At 38.1% G+C, this 23,522-nt stretch overlaps 3 protein-coding genes across 3 annotated transcripts; 2 read left to right on the top strand and 1 right to left on the bottom strand.

Annotated features, from left to right (window-relative positions):
* Nucleotides 1–2,362: 2,362 nt before the first annotated feature.
* Nucleotides 2,363–11,973, top strand: map2k1 (mitogen-activated protein kinase kinase 1; the record flags this gene model as incomplete). The annotated part of the gene is made up of 11 exons (XM_079247877.1): nucleotides 2,363–2,445; nucleotides 7,575–7,785; nucleotides 8,841–8,987; nucleotides 9,093–9,170; nucleotides 9,318–9,369; nucleotides 10,759–10,883; nucleotides 10,990–11,197; nucleotides 11,277–11,341; nucleotides 11,425–11,483; nucleotides 11,580–11,625; nucleotides 11,700–11,973. 11 exons carry the CDS (start codon nucleotides 2,363–2,365, stop codon nucleotides 11,811–11,813), a joined length of 1,188 nt encoding a protein of 395 aa, XP_079104003.1. The 3' UTR covers nucleotides 11,814–11,973.
* Nucleotides 11,974–12,161: 188 nt separating this feature from the next.
* rpl4 (ribosomal protein L4) lies at nucleotides 12,162–15,921 on the bottom strand. Its single transcript, XM_079247645.1, has 10 exons — nucleotides 15,858–15,921; nucleotides 15,047–15,218; nucleotides 14,826–14,932; nucleotides 14,464–14,602; nucleotides 14,100–14,224; nucleotides 13,665–13,794; nucleotides 12,988–13,144; nucleotides 12,699–12,782; nucleotides 12,394–12,514; nucleotides 12,162–12,300 (listed from the first exon to the last, which is right to left on the bottom strand). Exons 1-10 carry the CDS (start codon nucleotides 15,858–15,860, stop codon nucleotides 12,229–12,231), a joined length of 1,110 nt encoding a protein of 369 aa, XP_079103771.1. The 5' UTR covers nucleotides 15,861–15,921; the 3' UTR covers nucleotides 12,162–12,228.
* Nucleotides 15,922–16,494: 573 nt separating this feature from the next.
* Nucleotides 16,495–22,037, top strand: zwilch (zwilch kinetochore protein; the record flags this gene model as incomplete). Its single annotated transcript, XM_079257485.1, has 18 exons — nucleotides 16,495–16,541; nucleotides 16,716–16,755; nucleotides 16,851–16,940; nucleotides 18,010–18,143; nucleotides 18,240–18,430; nucleotides 18,540–18,619; nucleotides 18,698–18,853; nucleotides 19,059–19,130; nucleotides 19,216–19,309; nucleotides 19,397–19,449; nucleotides 19,481–19,640; nucleotides 19,759–19,838; nucleotides 19,928–20,084; nucleotides 20,232–20,260; nucleotides 20,346–20,482; nucleotides 20,586–20,681; nucleotides 21,721–21,836; nucleotides 21,949–22,037. Exons 1-18 carry the CDS (start codon nucleotides 16,504–16,506, stop codon nucleotides 22,035–22,037), a joined length of 1,812 nt encoding a protein of 603 aa, XP_079113611.1. The 5' UTR covers nucleotides 16,495–16,503.
* Nucleotides 22,038–23,522: the final 1,485 nt, after the last annotated feature.

The raw sequence follows: 23,522 nt of genomic DNA, 5'->3' as shown, positions 1-23,522 counted from the left end.
CTAAGTGTTAGAGTGATGTGAAAGCACAACAAATACTGGAGTAGTTTGAACTGTTAAAGGATACCAGATAGTATTTTAAATTCATAATCAATGTAAAAATCTCTACCATATTGGCTTTTTAGGTCTGCATTTTGTTATTATATCACTTATAAAGTATTCCATTGTTATTCAGCATTAATGACATTCTTGTGATTGTTTTTTTAAATGAGTTTTCAACAAAAAAAGATTATTACTTGCATATTAATCACAAACTGATTACATGAAAATTATTTTATAATAACCAAAATGGCTATTTATAATTTATGAATTAATTATTTTTGACAATAGATTTGAAGCGACAAGTATTTTGGTATGTAGAATTAGATATCACCAGAATTTTTGCATTAAATTAAGCAAAATGTAAAATTTCAGTAAGGATAAAGGATGAGGATCGAATCAATGGGGCTCATTTCACCTCACATCCGCCTTTGTGATCTGCTCTTTGTTTTTTTCTTACTGCTATGCTTTATTACTTCCGCTTTGATCACTCTCCAACTCACCACATTCGTAACCTATTAAGACCTGATGTCTCCCAGTAGGGTAGGGGTGGTCAAGTCCAATCCCAGAGAAATGTGACGCTGGAGGTCTTATGTGTTTCTCTGCTCTAACACACCTGATTCAAATGAATTAGATTCAACAGCTTATCAAGTTCTGCTCAGTGCGTCATCATTCCATAGTGATATTCATATTCATCCCAGTGTTTGGTTTATTAAGGCAAACCTGAAACTCTTTTCATTTGTGCTGCATGCTATTTTTATTTATTCTTCACCAGTAAACACATGGACTGATATTTACAGGAATGGAAAGGAATCTCCCCTTTCTATGACTCAGTAGTAAAACAGATCTCATGGTTGCAATTTCCTTATGGGTATTCATGTTTTTACCTGATGCCTAAATAACACAAGGGTTTCATTTCTATCCCCTTCCTTCATCATTCGTCCACCAAGACGATGTTTCTTAACGTCATTGTTTCTAATTAATCTTTGCTCGATCGTTAATATCTGTTAATTCTATCAAATTAATCTCTCTTTATTGAAATTGTACAAGAATGTACAATTGTCCTTGAAAACATGTGACCTCATGCTTTTTAAATGTTACTTTTTAACTACAGCATAATTAGAGATCATAGTGATTATTTCAGCTGGCTGGGTCCTAGAACGTGTCCCTCTTACTTCACTTTCCAACTTAGCAAGCCAGGAGCTTGACTCTACTCAGGACTAGCCTTTTATGTGTGATCAAGGTCTTGTACACTTAAAAATGATGACAAACAAAATTAAAATCCTCAACCCTTTTCTCAGGTTATTTTAGGGGCCTCTTTACAGAACAGGAATAACATTATGGAGTGAAATATTGAATCTTTTATTAAACCAATTTCAATTTATTCACACTGTTTATTTCTCCCCCCCCCCCCCCCCCCCCCCCCCCGAAGTCTGCTTATGCAGTCTGTAAAAACGGTGGAAAGTAGCTCAAACACAGCTTCTGTCATTATATTCATTTCACATTCCAAGTTACTTTTTTCTTTCCAAGTATACTATAATCATTTTTTACTTTAATTTATGTGACAGCTTCACAGCTGTCATATAAAAAAAAGGAAAGGAAATGTTTAATAAAATTATAAATTGCATAATGTTGGACATGAGTCCACAGGTGTTTGATGTTTATCTGTCATTATACTCTATAGAATAAACAGTCACCCTCTGAGCTTTTCAGTTTTAATTTGAAGTATAAAAAAAAGAAAAATGCTACTAGGCTGAGCATTTTAAGTTATTAAAAGACTCTCTCTTTTTTAATTGTTACTACTTTAATAGATTTGTAATTGAACTAAGGACTTGAAACCACAGGAGAGAGAGAAAAGAAAAATACTTTTACATGGAAACACCAGAATTAATAAGTCCATTATTATCATATGATAATGCGCAGGGTGGGGCCACACTGCAAGCGAATAGTGATTTTTTAAATTATTATTATTATTATTATCTTAAAATATTTAAGACTCTATAAGCAATTCAACAGATCCCATAATGGTAATGTTTTTCACTTTGGTCTGGATTCAACTTTACAGTTATTTTGGTTACAGCGCGGTAATGTCAGACATGACCAGCAGAGGGCGCGCTGCACTAAACCCCACCATGCTGTCCGGAAGACCACTGTAAATATTTTTGTGACGTTTCACACACATCCACCCATTGAGGACAACATCAGCAGCTCTGCTCCTTCAGCTCGTGACAGTACTGCTCAGAGTGTCAATCTGACAAAATAGCTCCTACGTTTTCTCTTCTGCCCAGACTTGCGAGTTTCGTTTAGCTCGGTTCTTGCCACTAACATGCACAAAAGGAAGAAGCCAGAACCGATCCAGCTGAACCCGATTCCTGATGGAAACACATTCAACGGCTCCGGAGCCTCAGAGTGAGTGTGGATAATGATCTGATCTTTAAATTGATTATCATAATTTGTAATTATATTAGATTACTGACAGCCACAAACGAAAAAGAAAGTGTGCCTACCAACTCTAAGACATTCTGTACCAGGTGTGTGTTTCAAGCGCATATGTGATTTTGCAGAACCTCAGAGCTTCAACTAATAATAATTGTCGTCATTGATTCATATGCCAAGTAGTTAATAGAAAACATAATTTCGATTTAACGTTGAAGAAGAGAAATGCGCATGAAAAGGTTCCCAGAGCCAATGACTGCATACTTTGTATTTAATGTCTATAGTTGCTTTTGTCTATAGATACTTTGTTTAAAAAGTAGGGATTTGTTTTATTTTAGTAGGCATTGATAAATGGATTGGTTGGTAAAATGTCCCAAATTTTGAATAAAATTTGATGCTGAAGATTTTTTAAATGACTGAACATTAGAAAAGAAGCACACAGTCTGTCTGCACATGTAAGAAGCTGGATCCTAAATACTTGGCATTAAGCCTGGTAAAACTGCTTAACCGGTTGCCAGAACCGCTCCTGGCAGTGGGCTTAAACGACTGTTTTTCTTTTTCCTTTTACCTTCATGTGGTCATCAGAAATAGGGTTAATCTGGGAAAGTATACATTTTTCAAAAATCAGCTAATCCTGCTATTTTATAGTTCTTACCTAAAAAAATGGATCAGTTGTCAAGAAATCATAGATAATCATTTTGTCTTTAGCAAATGACTACAAGTACTCAGTATTAGGGCAGCTACTATTCTTGGGTTTGGAGTATATTCACATTTATTTCCATAATTTCTGTCAGATTTGTGGGCCTAAGTCACAAATTTCCTTACTGAAATGCTTACCTCCACCATTTTAGCATTGTAATGGAGATATAAAACTATTGTGACACCACGCTCAAGTCTAGTTCAGAGCAAAGAGAAGATCTCAGTCAATCGTACAACGGGCTGGATCAGCTGAGATGAGAATTACATAATATATCGCCTGCTGCAAGGGGTCCCTCTCCAATGTGCTGGAGATGCAGAATGGTTCATAGTTTAACCAGGCTCCCAAATCCACCCCTAAAAAGCTATCCTGCAACTATTAGAGGCATCCCATCTCAAACACACCAGATTCAAACGAGTTGACTCATGTGCATGACATTCAGCTATGCAGAGGCCTGAAAACCAGCCATTCATTTGATTCAGGTGTGTTGGAGAAGGGGTGCCTCTAAAAACTGCAGGACAGTAGATCTCAAAGGCTGGACTTGGGCACACCTGACTAAAATAGTACATCTGAAGACCACCCTTTATCCCTTACCCCCTCCCTACACACACAAGCGCTTGTGCATTGTGTGTGCATTTCTTCGTGCACACACGAAGAAAAAGCTTTGAAAATTGGTATTGTTTGGAATTTATTTTGAAAGAGAGTATTTAGGACTTACCAGGACTTTACCTGGTAGACAAAGTCATGACACGATGTTTGGCAATTTACATTCCTGCTGTTGCTGCTGCAGGGCAAGCTGTAATGCGAAGAGGAGCAATACGTTTGGGTGAGGCAGCACTCAGGAAGTCTGAAACAGATATTTGGAATCCATTTGTGTGTGTGTGTGTGTGTGTGTGTGTGCGTGCAAATGTGTGTCTAAAAGTACTTCTGTGTTGTACACTCTGACAGCATTGTGTTTCATCCGACATGTTTTGCTGATTAACACAACATATACAGTATATCATATAATAAATCTAAAACTCATCAATAAAAAGAAGATATGTATCAGATTAGCTTTAATCTTGTATGACAGAGGCAAAAAGATCGCTGACTGATGAATCCAGCCTGAGACTCAGTAAACCTAAGCAGAGTATGTTTTACAGTATTATATGCAAATACAGTCTGTGTTGCTTATTTACTTTCCTATATAATGTTGATAGAAGGGATGTGGAGTCATTTTGGAGGTCTGAATTTGTGATGGTGTGAATTGTACTGTTAAATTTGCAGGTTTGTTTTTGTGTGTGTGTGTGTGTGTGTTTTCCTCCACCCCCTTAATATCAACATGGGCTAGCCAAATTGCAGAAAAACCTGCATATAGCATAACACCATAACAACAGCACAGTAAGCTGCAGCAGGAAAATGATTTCAGCAGATGAAGCAACACTTCCAAAATGAAACAGTTTACAGCCTTCATGAATCTACAGAAGGATTTAATGCAGCAATTTTAACCTTTCAGGCGGTGTTATGTTATGTTGGTTTGCTAAATGAAGGTTTCTGTGACGGTGGCTTTAATGGTCCATTAAAAGTCTGGAGTTTTTAAATAACTACTGATTGATGAGCACGAGCAAATTTCATACATTGTATCACTTCATCTAGTATCAACACTTATCAGCCACAGCAGATTTAAAATGTGTTATAATCAAGTTATGAGCTAACCTGTATTTAAGCTTGTAAGAGTTACTGAAAAGTAATACTAAAAAAGGAATACTGCCACCCTGGTAAAGTTATCTGACAATAGATAAAAAGCGTAATTCACACCAGACAGATTCTTAAAGGAGGAAAAATGTCTTTTTGGCAGCAGTAGAGCAAGTCATGATGTAACTATGGACTTTACCTGAATGAATGTTTGGTGGTGCTTTTAAGGACTTAGTTTGGCAGCCATGTTTCTGTTAGTCTGCCCCCTGGCAGCTTTGGCTACACATGTAGCTACATGTAGCTGCTCATCCCTTTTGCGAATGAATGATGGAGTCAATGCAAGGTACTATATCCAATCTAGTATTAGTATTAATATTAGTATTAACTGCACAGCTAAACTGACATAGATTACTTGTGTCGGTTTGGTAAACCATAAATTAATTTCTTTTATACAGATACAATCAAATCTATAGTATTCTTAATAACCTTGTATTGCAAGTAGAACAGTGTGTGGCTGTACTCTCTTTCGTTGCCGACGGCTGTTTTTTACACCTGGGTGTAAGGTTCTCATTCAAGGTGTACCTTGTTATGAGACAGTGAGAAACCAGAGTTAAACCTCCTGGGAGAGGTCCTGCTTTGTATCCATCTGTTTTCCATACCAACTTATTCATGCAGACTCCTGGGGAGGCTGGACCCTGTTGCAAATACCAGGTGAGAGGCAGAGTACGCCATGTACAGGTCGAATACAGTTATGAGTTTTCAGTTTACGTTGTTTGTCCTCTTAGACTCTGCAGGCTTTTCTTATATTAGCCATTTTTCCTACTGTTCTGGTTTTTCACAGCAGAAAAGTGCCACTGTTAAGGTATTTATGGAAGCAATGATGACTCACATCCTTAAAATCTTCAGTCAATCAAAGGAAACGTGTATGAACAGTCACAGGACTGTCCCTAACTGGAATCCTGCCATCATTAGTACACCTACGCTTTTGTTGTTGGAAATACATGATTATCTTTAAAATAAAAACTTCATGTACTGGTACTCTTTGTTTGATGACCTCATGTAGCATGGCATCACCCCTGTGGCCAAATGACATTGATGAGGAGTTCCAGTTTAATACCCTAATAAGCAGTCGTGGAGGAATTCAGGTATCAATTTTTTCACTATTCACATGAAATGTTTTACAAGGACAGTTGATGGCTAAAAGTATGTTCAGTTTTTAAAAAGGTAGTGATATTATTGCTCATGTTTTTCAAACAAGTTTGGATAAGCAACCTGTTTGGAGTAAATCTGTACCACTATGACTGGATGCTGACACTTCCTGGCAAACGTGCTACATAATGGTTGTAGATGAGCCTAATCCAATCAACAAGCCTCTTACTGATCCCAGACTGCTGTAGTGTGGTGCAAGAGAATTGCCTGTTCAGTTTGTCAAATGCTTTTGCAGTGTGAAATGGCTGTCGGCCTTTGGAGAAGTCCACAAAGTGGACTACATAATTCCAGCTAAATACCATAGATATAAGAGCAAATAAAAAGAATGTGATCTAAATACACTTTTGTACATCAGTATGTCTTGCTTTAATATTGTTAGATTAGTGGATGAATATTTTCCTCTTTTGTATATATTTTTTAGGCACAAGGTACAAGTGCATATTTGTTTCCATTCCAATCCATTTTAACACATATACATAGAAATGTCTGCAACATTCCGAATCAAAAACTCATGTGTGGCTTTATTCTGTTAAACATGCCGTTCACAAACATGCATGCTTCCTTCTCTGAGGTGCTCAGAAGCAAGCTGCATAGATTTTATCTTGGTATCATCATATTCTGCTGCATGTGTCCTTGTATATTGTGTGGATGGAGCACAAAAGGCCAACGTCGTGCTCACTTCCTCTTGCACCTGAAGGGGGGCTGCAGTTGGCAGCTCCTGCAGTCCTTTCCACATTTTGTACGGTGTGTGTTTTAGGCTGCTCCTCTTCTAAGTATCTCCTGCCTCCTCCACCTCCAGCTCATGTCAACAAAACACCCACGCCACCCACATCAAGCTGAAACTCAGTCCTTCGTCTCCATGGATATGCAGGCCTGCCGTCAAAAATAAAACCACTTAACCCTCTCTTTGCTGTGTGAAGATGAGTGGAGAGGATAGCGTGCTGCCCTGCTCCAGTTGCTCCTCAGTGAATCGTGATTAAGTGCCAAGAAAAAAAATAAAAGACAGTACCACTAAGCTTGATGAAAGCCATAATATCAACTGGTAATTTTATGATAATGCAAGCTTAGCAGAATATGCTAATTTCATAGAGCAGCTAATTGCTGGAGGAGAGATGGGGAGTGTGTTTTCATGTCTCTTTTCTGGGATGTCTTAATAAAGGTGCAGACTGGTTTTGTGATTCTGTGTGGTCTGTACTGCAGAGGGTTGACAAAAGGCAAGAAGGTCAGCAGAAGTTGCTCCGGTATTCTCTATAAAATGCATTGCCATGACAACTGTTCATTTCAGATACGTTCTGCCTGTTCTGTCTTTCTGCTGTCACTCCAAGTTTTTATCTCTTCTCCTACAGAATGTAATATCTTCTGTAAATCTGGATTGCACTGGATGCCTCCTCAGAGGAGCAATTTTGTAAATAACATCTGCCAACTGCTTGATTCAGATCCCTTTTTATTTGGGGGGAACTAGATTAAAGATACAGAAATTGCTGATCGTTCTCTTTTTTTTTTTTATCACTTTCTGTGTAAGAACAAACTTGGAGGCGTTGCAGAAAAAGCTCGAGGAGCTGGAGTTGGATGAACAGCAGCGGAAGCGCTTGGAGGCCTTTCTGACCCAGAAGCAGAAGGTAGGGGAGCTGAAGGACGATGACTTCGAGAAGATCTGTGAGCTTGGGGCAGGCAACGGAGGCGTCGTCTTTAAGGTCTCACATCGACCCTCTGGTCTGATAATGGCCAGGAAGGTAAGCTGTGTGTGCAGTTTTCAGGATAAAAAACATCTCTGTCCAGCAGAGCGTGTTTAAGCTCCAGTTAGATGTTGTCATACAAACAGCTAGTTGATGAATGTCATGTAGCGATATTGAGATTTCTGTAGTTTCTTGGATATTTTTTCATACTGGGACAGAAAAATTTTACAACCTACTTCATCTTGAAAGAAAAAAATCCCAAATGAAAATGAAGAGCACCTGCTTCAGCTGTCACTCAGAGAGTTATGCTTTAGTTTTCAGATACCACTGACAAACTTCTAGCAAATTTCAGACTGATTACTTGCAGAAATCTTGCAGATGGTCCTCCTATCTCCGCATTCAACTTTTCACTATCTGTCATTTGTTCAAAGGAAATCTGTCGAAACAAATACAACCCCCCCACCCCCTCAGATCTTTCATAACACTTACTTTTCATCTTCTCTGGCTGAGATGTTGATTCTGTCATGCTGCAGTTTTATGAGTCTTGTACTGTGAAGTGATCCATGTTATAAAGGTTTGGTTGGAAAGCAAACAAACATACAAAACAACGTATTGATGTCTCTCAAATGCAAGGCTGAAGCACATGAATAATTCTGTAACTGACAAACCTGGAGCTGGATCTGTTGCTTTTTATTCTCATAAATGCGTACCTCTGTGAAAAGCTGCAGAGAATTTTTTTTTTTTTTACCTCTGTGTTCTGATGGCCTTGGGCACTGTGAAGATAAAGCACAACAGACTTGTGTTGTGCTCATACTGCACCTTTGGAGGAGGCTCTCTGAGTTATAAGCTATTAGCTGCACCATGATCATTAACAGCAGGCATTTGCAAGTAAAAAGATGTAATTTTTTTATGTTTGATGCCTGTTTTGTATCAAGTGCCTAACGTTCTAAAGATTCAGTTCTTCTGTTGCTTTAGATGTCCTTGCTTTGCTCAAAGGTTTAAAGTAAATTAGAAAAGAAAAGCCAACATGTCTACTAGATTGCATCATCTGACATTTTTACCAAGTTTATAATTATTATATGGATAAAAAGTGGAAGTGTCCTGTGTTCCAGCTAATCCACCTGGAGATTAAACCAGCCATCAGGAATCAGATCATTCGGGAGCTGCAGGTGCTACATGAGTGTAACTCCCCATACATTGTGGGTTTCTATGGGGCTTTTTACAGTGATGGAGAAATCAGCATCTGCATGGAGCATATGGTACAGCTCTTTGTTATGATATACCTATCAGTGTTTTCCCATCTGCATTCACATTTTGTCAGGAAATTTAAAAAAAAACTTTATTTCTTTCTGTTCTGGATGCAGGATGGAGGCTCTCTGGACCAGTCACTGAAGAAAGCAGGCAAGATCCCTGAGCAGATCCTCGGCAAAGTCAGCATCGCTGTGCGTAATTCCAAGACATCTCTCACCTATCTAATACTGTTGCAGTCACAATAGCCGGATGTGGTGGAATAGTTCTGTTGCAGTGTCAACTAATCTGTCATCACTCTTCTGATCACTCTTCTCACAAATACTTATTTGTTTTAACAGGTAATTAAAGGACTTTCCTACCTGCGGGAGAAACACAAGATCATGCACAGAGGTCAGTCACTATCCAATTTAACAATAAATTCCATAAATAAGAGGGAGAAATGGCACACAGAGAACACTGAATGATGGCATTTATTTCAAAAAATACTTTTTTGACATTGATTCTAATTTGATGACAAAAACACATTTTTAAAAATACTGATGCAACTGTTATGTATGTAAACACACATACACACCTGTTAGACCTCATAACTTATTTTATTTGGAAAGAAGCTAATGTCATCCAAGAGGTACTGAGTTTCTAAGACTTTCATAATCTACAGTTCATGATTTATTATATAAACTCATACAACAAACTGACATGAAAAACCAAGAGAATATTGTGTCATCACCAGTTTCTGGAGGAAAAACACAATATAAACAAAATCATACCACAAGGATGTATGAACTGTACCTGCATCTGACGGCATAACTGAAGTGAAGGAGTCAATAGTTAATACATTATTCACTTTAAACGCTGCAATGTTTGAACTAAACCATCATTAGTCCAGTTCTGTTTTCCCCCAGTCATAATGCAGGTTTTTAAATAAGTCAGTACTTCTCAAAAATGTCAGAATTTCAATTAATGTCATTTTTACAAAAAGAGCTCATTCAGCACACACAACAGCCAATGATCTCCACCACTGACAGACCCAGCACCAGTTCAACATGTTGAATGGGCTGAAAGAACATCGATGGGGTCATCTGAGCTGACTGTGTGGTACACACCAAAACAAAGTGATTCAGAGTACCATCATCTTCAGGTGGCACTACATCTTCAGCAGTATGCACAGCATACTGGCAACTGCTGTTCAGATGGCATCCTTCATTTGGAAGACCTTTATTGAAGCAAATGACACTAAACCATAACTTCCAATGCATAAAAAAACATAGACAGAGGAATATTGCTGATGTGGCCTGCCTGCAGTCCAAAACCTGTCACTAGTCGAAACATTTACATAATGATATCAAAACTACTACAAGCAGGACTTTATCAAGCACGATTTGGAAACCTATGGCAATCAAATCTATTGCAGTTTTTGTCCTCTGTTTTAAAAATGCTTGTGTTTAAGTGAATGAGAAAAAAAACAATTGAAGTTTAAACCCTTGTTATATTAAAACTTCATTTTGTCATTTAAGCAGGGTGTGAATCTTCGCATAATCCTAACCCTTTTTGGAAAGGGGTATCTTGAAAAGCTATCGATTATAAGATTTGGCCATTGAACAAGTTCATTCAGACAGACCCCCAACATATAACTATTTACATCATGAGATGCATGTAAATCTATGTTGCTAGTAATAAAATGTCAACAGACAAAATTTAATTTGCTCGGTGGTGCTTATTACCCCCCATGACACATTTACTGAGTGTTCTTCATAACAGTGCATGCTCATTTTTCAGATGTCAAGCCTTCTAACATCCTGGTGAATTCCCGTGGTGAGATCAAGCTGTGTGACTTTGGAGTGAGCGGACAGCTCATAGACTCCATGGCCAATTCCTTTGTGGGTACTCGGTCTTACATGTCGGTGAGTTTAAAAAAATCCATAAAGGTTTTTGTATTTCTGCAACAACCAAATCTCTGGTCTGCACTTTTTTGCTGTTGCAGCATCTGATAAAATCTGTGTTGTGCAGCCAGAGCGTTTACAGGGAACCCACTACTCAGTTCAGTCAGACATCTGGAGTATGGGTCTGTCTCTAGTTGAAATGGCCATCGGACGCTTCCCCATTCCCCCACCTGATTCTAAAGAGCTTGAACAGATCTTTGGATCTCCAGTGGAAGGGGAGGCCACCTCAGGCGAGTCTTCCCCCAAACCGCGGCCACCTGGACGACCTGCCAGTTGTGAGTCTCTGATGGCATTTTTAACCTAGATTATTTTTAACAGATTGAACACTAATACATAATTGCATCATTCCTGCAGCATACGGACCAGACAGCAGACCTCCAATGGCTATATTTGAGCTGCTTGATTACATTGTGAATGAAGTAGGTTTGGCAAGCATGTTTGTATTTTTTTACTCAGCTGTGCATGTGCTACACTCGGTGCTGACCCAATAATTTATTTTCAGCCTCCACCAAAGCTGCCTGCCATGTTCAGCACTGAATTCCAAGACTTTGTTAATAAATGGTAAGAACTATTTTAACAAACACTGGCAAAAAAAAATCCAATTCCACTTAATGTCATCTACTGTGTGAATGTTCAATAATTTTGTTTCTGCTGCAGCTTGATTAAGAATCCTGCAGAAAGGGCCGATTTGAAGCAGCTGATTGTGAGTGTGTTCATCTTACTGCATTTATACCATCTGAATTCCTTGTTTTAATCATAGTGAGCTTTCCTTCTCAGGTGCACCCTTTTATCAAACAGTCTGAAGCTGAGGAGGTGGATTTTGCTGGCTGGCTATGCAGCACCATCGGACTCAGTCAACCTGCAACACCCACTCATGGTACCACAATGTGAGATCCCTCGTCTACAGCAAAGCTCATATCACAAGGTCCACTGAAGACCCATTTTGTATCGTTCTTAAAATATTTATATAGTCATACGTTTTAAACTGTGCAACCTATAGTTGTACCTTTAGTTTACAAACTCACATGCCAAGTTAAATTATATCAAACTATTCTTTGGGCCTTCTCACAGGCCTACCTAAAAAGCCATCTTTTTCTAAAAGATCAGATTTTAAGAAATGCTGCTAAACTTGTGTGCTTGATGTTTTTTGTCCTCTGCCCTCAAATGCTTTTAAATTGCCAATGTTTCATCTTTGTTAATGTGATAATATTGTGAATTAAAAGTTTGAATGACACCAACTCATATTTGAAAGAACTGTTTTATTGAAATCCAGTCTGTTTCTGATTTACGCCTTGCATATATAGATTTATGCCTTGGGTTTAGCAGGTGCCGCCTTCTTTACAGGCCTTTTCTTGGGTTTCAGCATCTTGGCCTTGATCTATGAAAAAAGCAAATATGAAATCAGTGTCAATATAATCACATGTAGTTTTACATTTTTCTCCTGACATGTATCTGGACTCAAGCTACTTACAGCAGGGTCATGTTTCAGGATGGCAAGACGTCTTGCTGTCTTGGCGTAAGGGTTCAGCTTGAGCATTATCTTCAGATTCTTCAGAGGATTCTTCTTCAGTACTCTGCGGTTGATCTTCTTGCTGTAGTGACAAAGCGTGAAGGTTTAACAACAGAGACATTTCCTAAACAGTCTCAGAAGCGACTAACTTTATGCAATGCTCAGAACTTCCATTAAGATCAGGGTTCAGAAACACGGACCTGAAGTGGAAAATCATCATAGTTGATATGTTAAAATTCCTTTATATAATAAAGGATGAAACATACTTGGGTGCACGAAGTGCTTTCTGGATCTCCTCACTCTTCAAAATCCTGCTCAGGTCTGTGTTGGTCATCTTGTGCATTGGAAGGCTGAAAAGAGCATCAATAATTTAAATTAATTCTGAATGATGAAAACAAAGACAGTAGGAAATAATCCAGTATTGATCATGCTCAGAACTTCGTTAAATATCATGTAGTTCAAAAACACGGACCATGAAGTGGAAGCTCATCACTGTGATATACATATGAAGCATGCTGTGTATTGTCCATGAACTACACTGTACATAATACTCACTTGTAGCCGATCTTCATAGTGGAAGGTTTACGCCAAGTGCCGTACAGTTCATCCAGTTTGCGGAAAGCACTCTCAGTCCAGATACAGAACCGTCCAACATGACCACCAGGGGCGAGCCTCAGGAGGTTCAGTTTGTTAACGTTCTGAAGAGTGATGCCTGAACAACACCGTGCAACAAATAACATTTAAAAAGCAGAAGATAAAAACCATTTATATTAAACTGGACTGAATTGTAACAGTGAGCCATGAGATTTCTGGACACCAATGAGATTTACAAAAAAAAAGCTGGGACCTGCATAAACAGGACACTTTGCCAACTGAAATGTGTCTTCAGAAAACAAAAGACAAAAACACCATCTCTACAACAGGAATGACCAAAGTAAGTCCTTGAAGGCCGCAGTACTGTACTTCAATGCATCCCTGTTCCAACACACTTGTCTTTCATTAAAAGGATCCAACAGCCAACAAAGTTCTGCACAATGAGTGGTTTGAGTCAGGTGTGTTAGAACAGGGATACATGGAAAACCTCCAGGATTGTGGCCCTTGAGGACCAGAGCTGGGCACCACTGCTCTACTGTGACCCATTATCTTTTAACTCTGTGCAAAATATGCACGTGCTGTAAGAAAAGATCATTTGCCCTCCAAATGACTAGATTTAATGTGAGCTGGTGATTCACCTGGAATATTCCTGAAAGCTTTGGTTAAACCAGCATCCTGGTTGTAGACGATGCATGGACCTTTACGTTGGATGCGTCTACGGTTCCTCATCTTACCCTTGCCGGCACGCATGCGTTGAGAGGCGTAGACCTGAGAAAACATTTATATATCAATGTTATTCCACAAGACATTGTATTAACAAACTGGTACTTACAATGTTTTAGTTAGTCATACAGGTGGGGACAAGAGCTGAAGTTTGTAATTTCTTGAACGTATCCATTACAAATTTCCCTTCAGAGAATTTTTTTTTTTTTTACCCAGTTTCCTTTATTCATTAAATTTCAAAACTGTAGAAAAGTACATAAGCCTGAGCTAGCATGGACACTGAAGTTTCACTGTATCAAGGTCCAAGGGCTTGAGTGTTGTCACACACATTTTAGACCCACTTAAATCACCTTTTTGATGTCATTCCAGGCTTTAAGCTTCTTCAGAAGGAGGACTGCTTCCTTGGTCCTCTTGTAGCCCTCAACTTTGTCTTCAACCACCAATGGGACCTCTGGGATTTCCTCAATGCGGTGTCCTGAAAGACACCTTGACATCACCCACTGATATCTGCACACAAACTGAGTATATGCCTAATACTCAAGCCTGCTCAGAATTTCATGCACATCAATTCTCTACGACAGCTTCATGACAGCAGGCAACTGTCACTGTGCATAGAATCAGACGCAAATTACACCATCATGGCAAGACAAACTTTGAATAAAATTAAGAACATGAATACACATTTTGCCATGTATATGTATTTGCAGAGCTTACCTTTGGACATCACAAGAGCAGGAATGGCAGAGGCAGCCAGGGCAGAGCAGATGGCATAACGCTTCTGGGGTGTGTTGATCCTGCGGTGCCAACGGCGCCAGGTTTTAGTGGGGGCGAACATGCGACCACCACGACACATCTAAACTTAAGTCAAGGAAGTCTGACAGTGAAGCACATATATAGAGACAGTCTTGATACCTGCTCAGACTCAATGTTCAGCAACCAACTGTGCCAGTATATGACAGCAGGCAGTCTGTCACTAGTCACAGAGTCAGACGCAAATTACACCATCACAGCAAGCCTACTTGTTTACTTTCTTGCAGCATCAAAATGTGAAGCTTCAACTATGACCAAGAGGATACATTTCCAAAAGCACCCTGGCCAGAGCGGTGAGTGCCACCACCTCTCACACGAGGGATACGGGCCACAGCTCTTCCTGTTCCCCAGGACTCTGCACTTGTCTGGTGGCCTGAGATTCACACAATAATACGCCCAAATTACAATTATCACAAACTATAAAAACATACAAATGCAGAAATCACTTGTTAATCACTGATCAATTAGGCTAGATGAATGTACCCACCTGCCAGCTCACTGACTGCATATGGCTGGCGACTGTTTTTGCGCATGTTGGTATGCACAAAATTCACAACATCAGGGCGAATTGGGGCCCTGAACACAGCAGGCATGACTACATTTTTGCCTGAAGATTCTCCTTTCTCGGAATAAACCGAGATCAGGGGTCGGGCACAGGCCTAAGGAAAAAAACAAACATTAACCTTTCTGCACATTGCATTTCATTGAGTTTAAGATAACATGCAATTACTAGGTCTGTGACGATTTTTTTTTTTTTTACAAAATGTACTTATAGCACTTATATGTAAACCCATAAAAACAAATAAATGCCAGGCTTCAGTGAAATGTTTTCATTTGTTAAGACTTGTGACCCAGAATGTTTTCAACTATATAAATCACAAAATATGTGAATGCTGGCATTAGCTTCGTGTGTTTCAAACAAGACTTCGCTACCCCTTAGCTCATTAAAATTCCTAAAAACCTGCGGGGAAAAAAAAAACTAAATGAATTCCAAGATTTAAAAAAAAAAAGGGTGAGCCCCGAATACAACTTAGCCATTATTATAAGACACTACTAAAGTTTTGTGTTGAAAAAGGAACTACAGCGGCCGCTACACGTGTAACATCTAGACAACACTACTCGTCCAAAATGGCTCCTCGTGTTAGCTTCGCCAGCTAGGAGCGTTCCTTTCAAAGCTCAACTGAATTTAGACATCTAGAGAAAGAAAAACTAAAGAAACAACTGTGAACTAGATGGGTTGCTGTTATTTCTTATACGTTACAAAGTATGTGAACTACGATCGATGTGTGATTTCTCACCATTATCGGTACTTAGTTTTCGGCTCGCCGGGAACCACGCTCCACACGCTATGGCGGCCACAGTGAAAAGGAAGTTGGTGGGTCACCCGTAATGCTTTATGCCTCCGCCTCAGAGGAGATCACTTCCGTCATAGACATACTTTTCTCGATTCTTTTGTTTGTAATCTTCTAAGTAAAGATTATTTGACTGTAATTTATGTAAAATTGTAATTCCTGATTATTGGTGATAAACAGCCATGACACAGATAAAAATGTAAACCTGGTTGCTGCTATTGGTACTATTTCTTCACTCCATGATAACGCATTATACATGAAAGAAAGACCGAACTACTTTTACTCATTTTATAATATTTTTATATTTAATATATATTTTATAAATATATCTTGTTATTGTGATCAACATTACTCATACAACTTTGATTATTATTATTATTTTTTTTTTTTTAAATCATATTTGATTTGATGGCTATATGCAACGACCTGTGACCTGGTGTCGTCATCATTTAAGTGAGCGCGCGACTGTCAAAACGCAACAGTAGCACACATCTAACTCAGTTAACTAATACTGGATCTTTTATGCTATTTGCTCTACATACTTTGATCTGTAATTGAGTGTCTTGCATCTGAATTCGTCATGATCTCAAAGATGATATCAAATGCAAGGGAGTTTGTCAATATTCTTCGGTAAGTCATACACAGCGTTTGTATATAAACTAATGTTAGCCTCTTTAGCTTATGTATGCATCAGGTTAATGTGGGTAAAAGTCAATAAGGGAGGAAATTAGTTCATCATTTGACCCATTTTCCTAAAGTTGAGTTATCGTACTCTGCATTGTTGATCTTTTTTTTTTTTCCCAGATGTTTACAAGAGGAAAGCAGGGATTCATACACATTTGAGGTTATTTCATTTTCCATAAACTAATGTGTTTCAAGCATTTATATGTGTCTTAGTTTTATCCTAACATTATGGACTCGACGACTTTTATCTTATAGGAGGACATCCAAATCTTAAAGATGAGCGGAGACAAACTCACTGCGGTGAATATGTATTCCAGCAGCCAGACTATCTTCATCTGTGAAAAAGCTGAGTAACGATCCAACATTAACACATTTAGGATGTCTAAATATGCTAGACAATCATAAGCTTGAACAAAAATGGCTTTTACTTATTTTTGTCATATGTTAAAATGACACCAGTCACATATTAATGTGTTTAGTGAACAATCAATTTTATATACTGATGTGTCAGTATATTTCAAAACCAAACTCAAAGCTATTTTCAAAGGCAAAATTTGTGCTTTTATGGCAATTTACAAAAACGGAATCCCATCCTAATAATAGGTATTGTATAATGAATTAATAAATGTAGACTTTATGTAAAATTTTCCATCCAAATTAGAAGCGTAGTTTAGTCACTAATAATCATTACAGAATGAAGATCCTTCTTTTATATGGATTTAGATTTAGTAAACTAATGGACATTTATTCATTCATTCATTATCCTAACCACTTAGTTCGATGAAGGGTCTCAGGAAAGCTGGAGCCTATCCCAGCAGTCTTTGGGCAGACGGCAGGGTACACCCTGGACAGCTCGCCAGTCCATTGCAGAACTAGGAGATTGCTAAAGAATGGCATTCTTCTTTGTGTTGCTTTGCTGAAATTTTGGTGTTGATCTTCTGCAGATGAAATACCTGAGATCAAGTTGAGATCAAACAGTTAGCCTGAACATTGCAAAATATGCCACTTCGTAAACTTAAAAAAATCACTGGATTATTATAAGTCATCATAAGTACTACACATATGTGGAACCATTATCTTTTTTTTTTTTTTTAATAAACCCCAGATTGTTACGGGCCACATTGATGAAGAGATTAAAATAAAAAAGAGAGAATTAACCAACAACTGTTCAATAAATAGCTTTTGAAAAGGTTGAACAACATTCTTAAAGAGCCTCCACTTTAAATTACTGCAATGGTGATATGACAATAACTTGAAACGTTTAGTTAACCTTAAAAAATAACAAACACTATGACAGTTGTTTGAATTTCATATGAACATATTTGTGAATAGGAATAGGACACAATGTCTCTGATTTATTATTTTAGTTGTTACCCTCTTTTCTGCTGACCACTGTGATACGTTTTCATTTTAGGTTCCACAAATAATTCAACCAGATGATCAGCCAGCGACTGATAGATCAAACTGTTCAGCAAGTGAGGCCGATAATAGTACTTATATTCTGCAAGCAGAACTGGGACCACAGCCCCTGGCAGTGAACAAAGCAAGGTGATCAATAATGAGATGTTTTTATCCAAATAAAGCACATGCTAACAGGAATATACCAGAAATGTGTCAAATAACCATTATTTTGTCTTTGCATAGGGAATTGCTGTCTTTATATACATTATCTCAAAATGCTGGTGTGTCAGATGTGGACAGCAGTTCATTTTTACACCCTCTGTGGGTGCGATGTGACATGTCTGATCCAGCTGGAACCACTTGGTTTGGAGCTGAGCCAGTGTGTGTGGGCCATAAAAAAACTGGTGTCAAATTGTATTCCATTATCTGTAAAGGTATCATCTAGATACTTTATTCTTCTTTGCCTCTTTATGGTTATTTTCACGAGTAATGATTAATAATTTTTTATTTCACATTTGTCTTTACTAATCTTTATTGTATTAGGCTCAACTATAGACAAAAAGTCTCTCATAACCTTAGAGGAACTGAAACATGAGCATAAGAAAAGACACCACATATCCCCAGTAAGTGAGTGTGTGTCTCCTCTTGTGTGTTTGTATTGATGAATAATTTTGTGCACTTACATATTTTGATAATTCCAGATGGGGATTAAAGGAAGTGCTCAATTCAACTTGTTTGGTTCCACTGTTGTTGAAAACACCATCATTGAGTCTCAGAGCAGTGTGATAGCTGATTTCAAGTGGAGTCATGTGGAGAGCATCCTTGAGATACCACCCCTGTCCTCTACAGCAATGCTTGTATGTCAATTCATTCACATTTAATCTTTCTTTCCCACACAATGTTAACCACCTCAAATATGTCTAAAATGAGTATTTAATCTAAAATAAAACAGTGAACGCTTATGAATTCTAATGCAATTATAGCGCAATTATTCACAGACTAGAGGCTGTTTAATTTGCATTAGGTGAAACTATGATTCTGTTTTTCTCTGGTCACAAACAGAATATCAAAGTTGCCAGTGGAGACATGAGAAGTCCAATGTTTGAGATGTACAGGGAGCTAGAGTTTCTTCAGGTTTGTATTTTACTGGAAACAAGCATTACAGCAACAGTCAGTACTAGAATGATCAGCTAAATATATCAGATTCCTGTCATTTCAGACTCTCGCTGATGGTTTGAGAACTGGTGAGACTGAATGGATGGAACCACTGGAAAGTGCATCAGCTGTACATCTGACGAAGGCCTATCTCGAAGGTATCAGCATTCAGTAAAATCAGTACACCTTAGACAACCTTCAAATTGAACTATTTTAGTTAACATCTTGTTCTCTTTTTCTTTCAGAACTACAAAAGAGGACAAAAACATCACCGGACCAAGAGGCAAAAATAGCTGAGGTATGATGTTTTAAACGAGATTTATCACAAGTCCATTCATTTTACGATATGTGGCACAGACGCCTTGTGCTCTGATTTGTCTTGGAAGACACAAAAGGTGAAGCCCGAGTCTGAGACTGCAATTTTCAACGCTTTCTTGGAAAGGGGGGATTTGGATTTTGTGGAACAGCTGTGGGTTCGAATGAGAAAAAGTGAGTCAGGGTTTCTGTTTAAAAAAAAAAAAATAATAATAATAATAATAATAAAACAGCTTAAATTGGTTTGTTTTGGCATAATGAGTAGAGACAATGATTTTTCTTTCCGTTACAGGTGTGACTTCATACCAGGACATCGCAGACTGCCTGAAGTTGGTCATAGAAGCCATACGATATGGTCACATCAAGCCCTGGGTATGGAATGATTTGGCTTTGGATAACTATCAGAAATAAAACAACTTTTTTTTTGTCACTTGGTTTTTGTTTTGATTCATTTCCTCCAGATTCACAGAGACAGCTGCAGCGCTCTCAGCAAACTCATTCTGCAGTCTTACCACCAGCAGATGGAGCATGTGTCTCTTACTGGTGTCACCCCCATCAACATGCTGCTAGAAATGGGTCTGGACAAGATGAGAAAAGACTATATTAACTACCTCATTGGTAACTTTTTATTTGATTCTGCGAAGCTGTATTTAACTATGAATGGCTTTCTATCTAACACTCGACCTCTGATTAATGAGTACAAAGCCTGACATGAACAGCCAGCCATCTGCATTTTATAGACTTTTTGCAATGTTTCTTTCTCAGGTGAGGAATTGACAACCATAAACCATTTGGTGAGTATTTTTTATGGTATTTTATAACTATCACTCAATAACATTTTTCAACAAAGCACTTAGTTTGAGGGATTTCACTCCACAGCGTTACTACCTGAGCACTGAGGTTGATCTGCAGGAGCAAGTGATCCGACTGAGAAAACTGCACCATCTGCTGGAAGTAATTGTGACCTGCAGTACATACCTGGGTTTACCCTACGAACGGCTCTTCTTTCTCACTCAGTACGTTGCTTGCCCTTTTTTCAGTTATTTGAACAATTAAAATGCAGTTCCTCAAAATAACTTTGATGGAATTGAAAACCGTTTTTTCAATTTTATTTTATAGATCATGTTTGCAGCACTACAAAACATCCTCATATGACGAAGGGCATGAATTCAAACTCCAGATCAAGCCTGCTCTGATCAGCCATTTCTATCAAAAGTAAGGAATACCAGCTTTTTTTTTTCCTGTTTCATTATCTTAAAGACATAAACTGCAAGTGTTGCATTGATGTTTAGGTATTTTATAATAGATTTATCCAAAGTGAAGTTGGCTTTTATATTAGGTTCTAAATCTACTGAAATCTTTTTTTAATGAAGGTGTGACTAATCTACATTTGCATCTGCTATGTCATACCATTTGCCACCACTTGGGGAGCAGTCTCAGAAATATTTGGAACAATCTTAGCTGTGTTGGTCATTATTGTTACAATCATAGACTGCAGGTGACAAAAGCCATGGAAAAGACTTAGGTCAAGTTGACAAATGTTCTCTTTGCAGTGGAGTGAAACTTGCTGAAATAATAAACTATGTCCAGTGCAGCCATTTCTCTGCTTTTTCATCTCTGCACTTTGATCAACACAAGTATCACAAAAGTGAAGCAGAAAGTAAGAGTTAGTCAGATTTTCTTCTCAGCACTAAAATGAGGTTTTACTCGATACAAAAAATTCCAGTAAAACCTCATTTTAGTGCTGACAATACCCAACAATTATGTTGGGTACTTTGTCACTCCCATCCAGCCAGGTTATATAATTGGAAGTCTAATGTTTAATAAGTTGTTGTCATTAATTGTGTGGATTTGGTTTCATACCTTCATTTTTCTTGTGACCCTGCATCTTTCCTTGTCTTTTAAAATGGCAAAAGTAATTCAGACCCCTCATGTCTCTTTTTTCATTGCAGCAATGTGTAGTTTGACTTGTAATCAGATAATATAAATACAGTTGCAGTAATAATGTGTGTCCACAAGGAGCCACATGGACCTCATACGCTCAAAGAACAGCATCTGCAACCATTAAAATAAAAAAGTACTAACTCAGTCATTTATTTTTTTTAAATTTCTTAAGTTTCTGATGATTCTATTAGATGGTGATTTTGAGGTTGAATAATTTTGCTTCAGGCTTTTATTTGCTTTCAGTATATTCTGGTTACATCAAAATAATTTGTGCGTGTGTGTTTTTTTTTTAAATTTCTTTTTCCTACAGAGAACATCCGGTGCTGTGGGGGGTTGAGTTATCCAGTGGCCACGGTCCTCGTGAAGTGAGGACAACCTTACAGCTCAGTGACAGGCCATTGGTGGATCATGTCATCTTTGAAACAGGTTACCTTTTTTCTTTTAAAAAAAAAAAAATAAATAAATGAATAAATAAAAAATAATTTTCTCAATACTATATAAAAGACTTTTTTTCCACGTTCCTGCTTTTCTCGTTTAGATTACCCAAATGAAACAGTCAATGGGGACAGTGAGGAGCCTGCTTTCTTCTCCACTATGGTATACTGCAGCCTTGTCAGCTTTGCATGAATTTATAATCCATATCAACAAAGGAGTGTTGTTTGTTCCATTAATAATCAACAAACCCAAAGGACTTTTCTGCTTTACCTACAGATACCAGATTTTCTATTAAAATATTTCTGTTCTGTGAATTTCAGCCTTTGTGTTACTGAAAATAAAAGAATGTTAAGTTTCAGCAATTTATTGTCCTCAATGGGAAACTTGATTTCCAGACCGGTCCTTCCAAACACCACACAATAAAATCCAGTCACTCACAACAACCATAATTTATACAATTTAAAAACCATTTTTAAAAAAATATATACCGGTACTTAACAACACTTGAATGATTAATAAAAAAAATGCTACAAAGGGGATAAAAACACTACAAGAAATAGTTCACAATGAAAAAGCTTAAAATGAGTAAAATTATCTGAGGCTATTTAAAAATGTTATGGCACGGGGGATAAATGAGTTTTTCTGTCTGTTGTCTTCAGTCTTGGGGTTCTAAATCTAAAACCTGAGGGAAGCAGTCTTTGTGTACAGGGTGGTTCTGGTTTCCCACAATGCATCTGGCCTTCCTCACTACCTGCTGCTCATATACAGCAGACAGTGAGGACTGTGGGAGGCCTGTTAATTTGCTGGCCACCTTCACCACCCTTTTTAGCTTGGTGGAATCTTTTGTTGTGACACCTCCAAGCAAGAACAAGAAATAAGAAGAATGTTTAAAAAAGATTCAATAAAAGACTTATATATAAAAAAAAAAAATTAAAAAAAAGTCTTTTTTTTTTTTTTCTCAACATAAAACCTGTAGCTTCCTCAGGAAGTACAGGTGTTGACGGCTCTTCTTCATCACTGCTTCCACATTTGTATCAAATTTCAGTTTGTTGTCTAAAGCCATACTAAGCTATTTATATACTGTTCCACCTGTTCAACAACTTTATTATTTATTATGGTCTGTTGTGTAGACTGAAATGACCTGCTAACATTGAAAAGCACATCTTTGGTTTTCTCAGTGTTTAGGTGCAGATGGGCTTCATTGCACCTTCTAGCAAAGTCTACCACCACCGGCCCATGTCCATCCTCCTCACCATGAAGCAGACTCACAATAACCTTGTCATCTGTAAAATTCAGGAAGTGCCTGTTTACATACTGACTTCTGCAGATGTTGATATACAGAATGTACAGCAGAGGTGACGGGACACATCCCTGAGGAGATCCAGTGGATGAGAACAGCCTTTCTGACATTGTGACATTGAGGCCTGTCTGTCAAAAAATCTGAAATCCACTTAGTTAATATTAATTTTACAATCATTAAGCAAATTCTGCGTTAAACTACTAGGTCAGATGGTATTAAAAGCAGATGAAAAGTCTACAAATAAAAGTCTAGCGTGTGTCCCAGGACTCAAGATGTCTCAACAGCAGGTGAAGTAGAGCAGGGATCCTCAATCCTGGTCCTCAAGGCCCAGTGTCCTGCAGGTTTTCCTCGTGTCCCTGCTAGAACAGACTCCGACT

The sequence above is a fragment of the Telmatherina bonti genome (genome assembly GCF_933228915.1).
Source record: "Telmatherina bonti genome assembly, chromosome: 2".
Lineage (NCBI taxonomy): Eukaryota > Metazoa > Chordata > Actinopteri > Atheriniformes > Telmatherinidae > Telmatherina > Telmatherina bonti.
Note: the sequence above shows the minus strand (reverse complement) of the source record. Positions and strands in the feature narration are given on the sequence as shown.

Coding starts and splice junctions, on each gene's coding strand:
- rpl4 (XM_079247645.1), bottom strand. Junction 14,603..14,825: donor GCCAGGGTGCTTTTGGAAAT/GTATCCTCTTGG, acceptor ACTTAAGTTTAG/ATGTGTCGTGGTGGTCGCAT. Junction 12,515..12,698: donor AAAGCACTTCGTGCACCCAA/GTATGTTTCATC, acceptor TTGTCACTACAG/CAAGAAGATCAACCGCAGAG.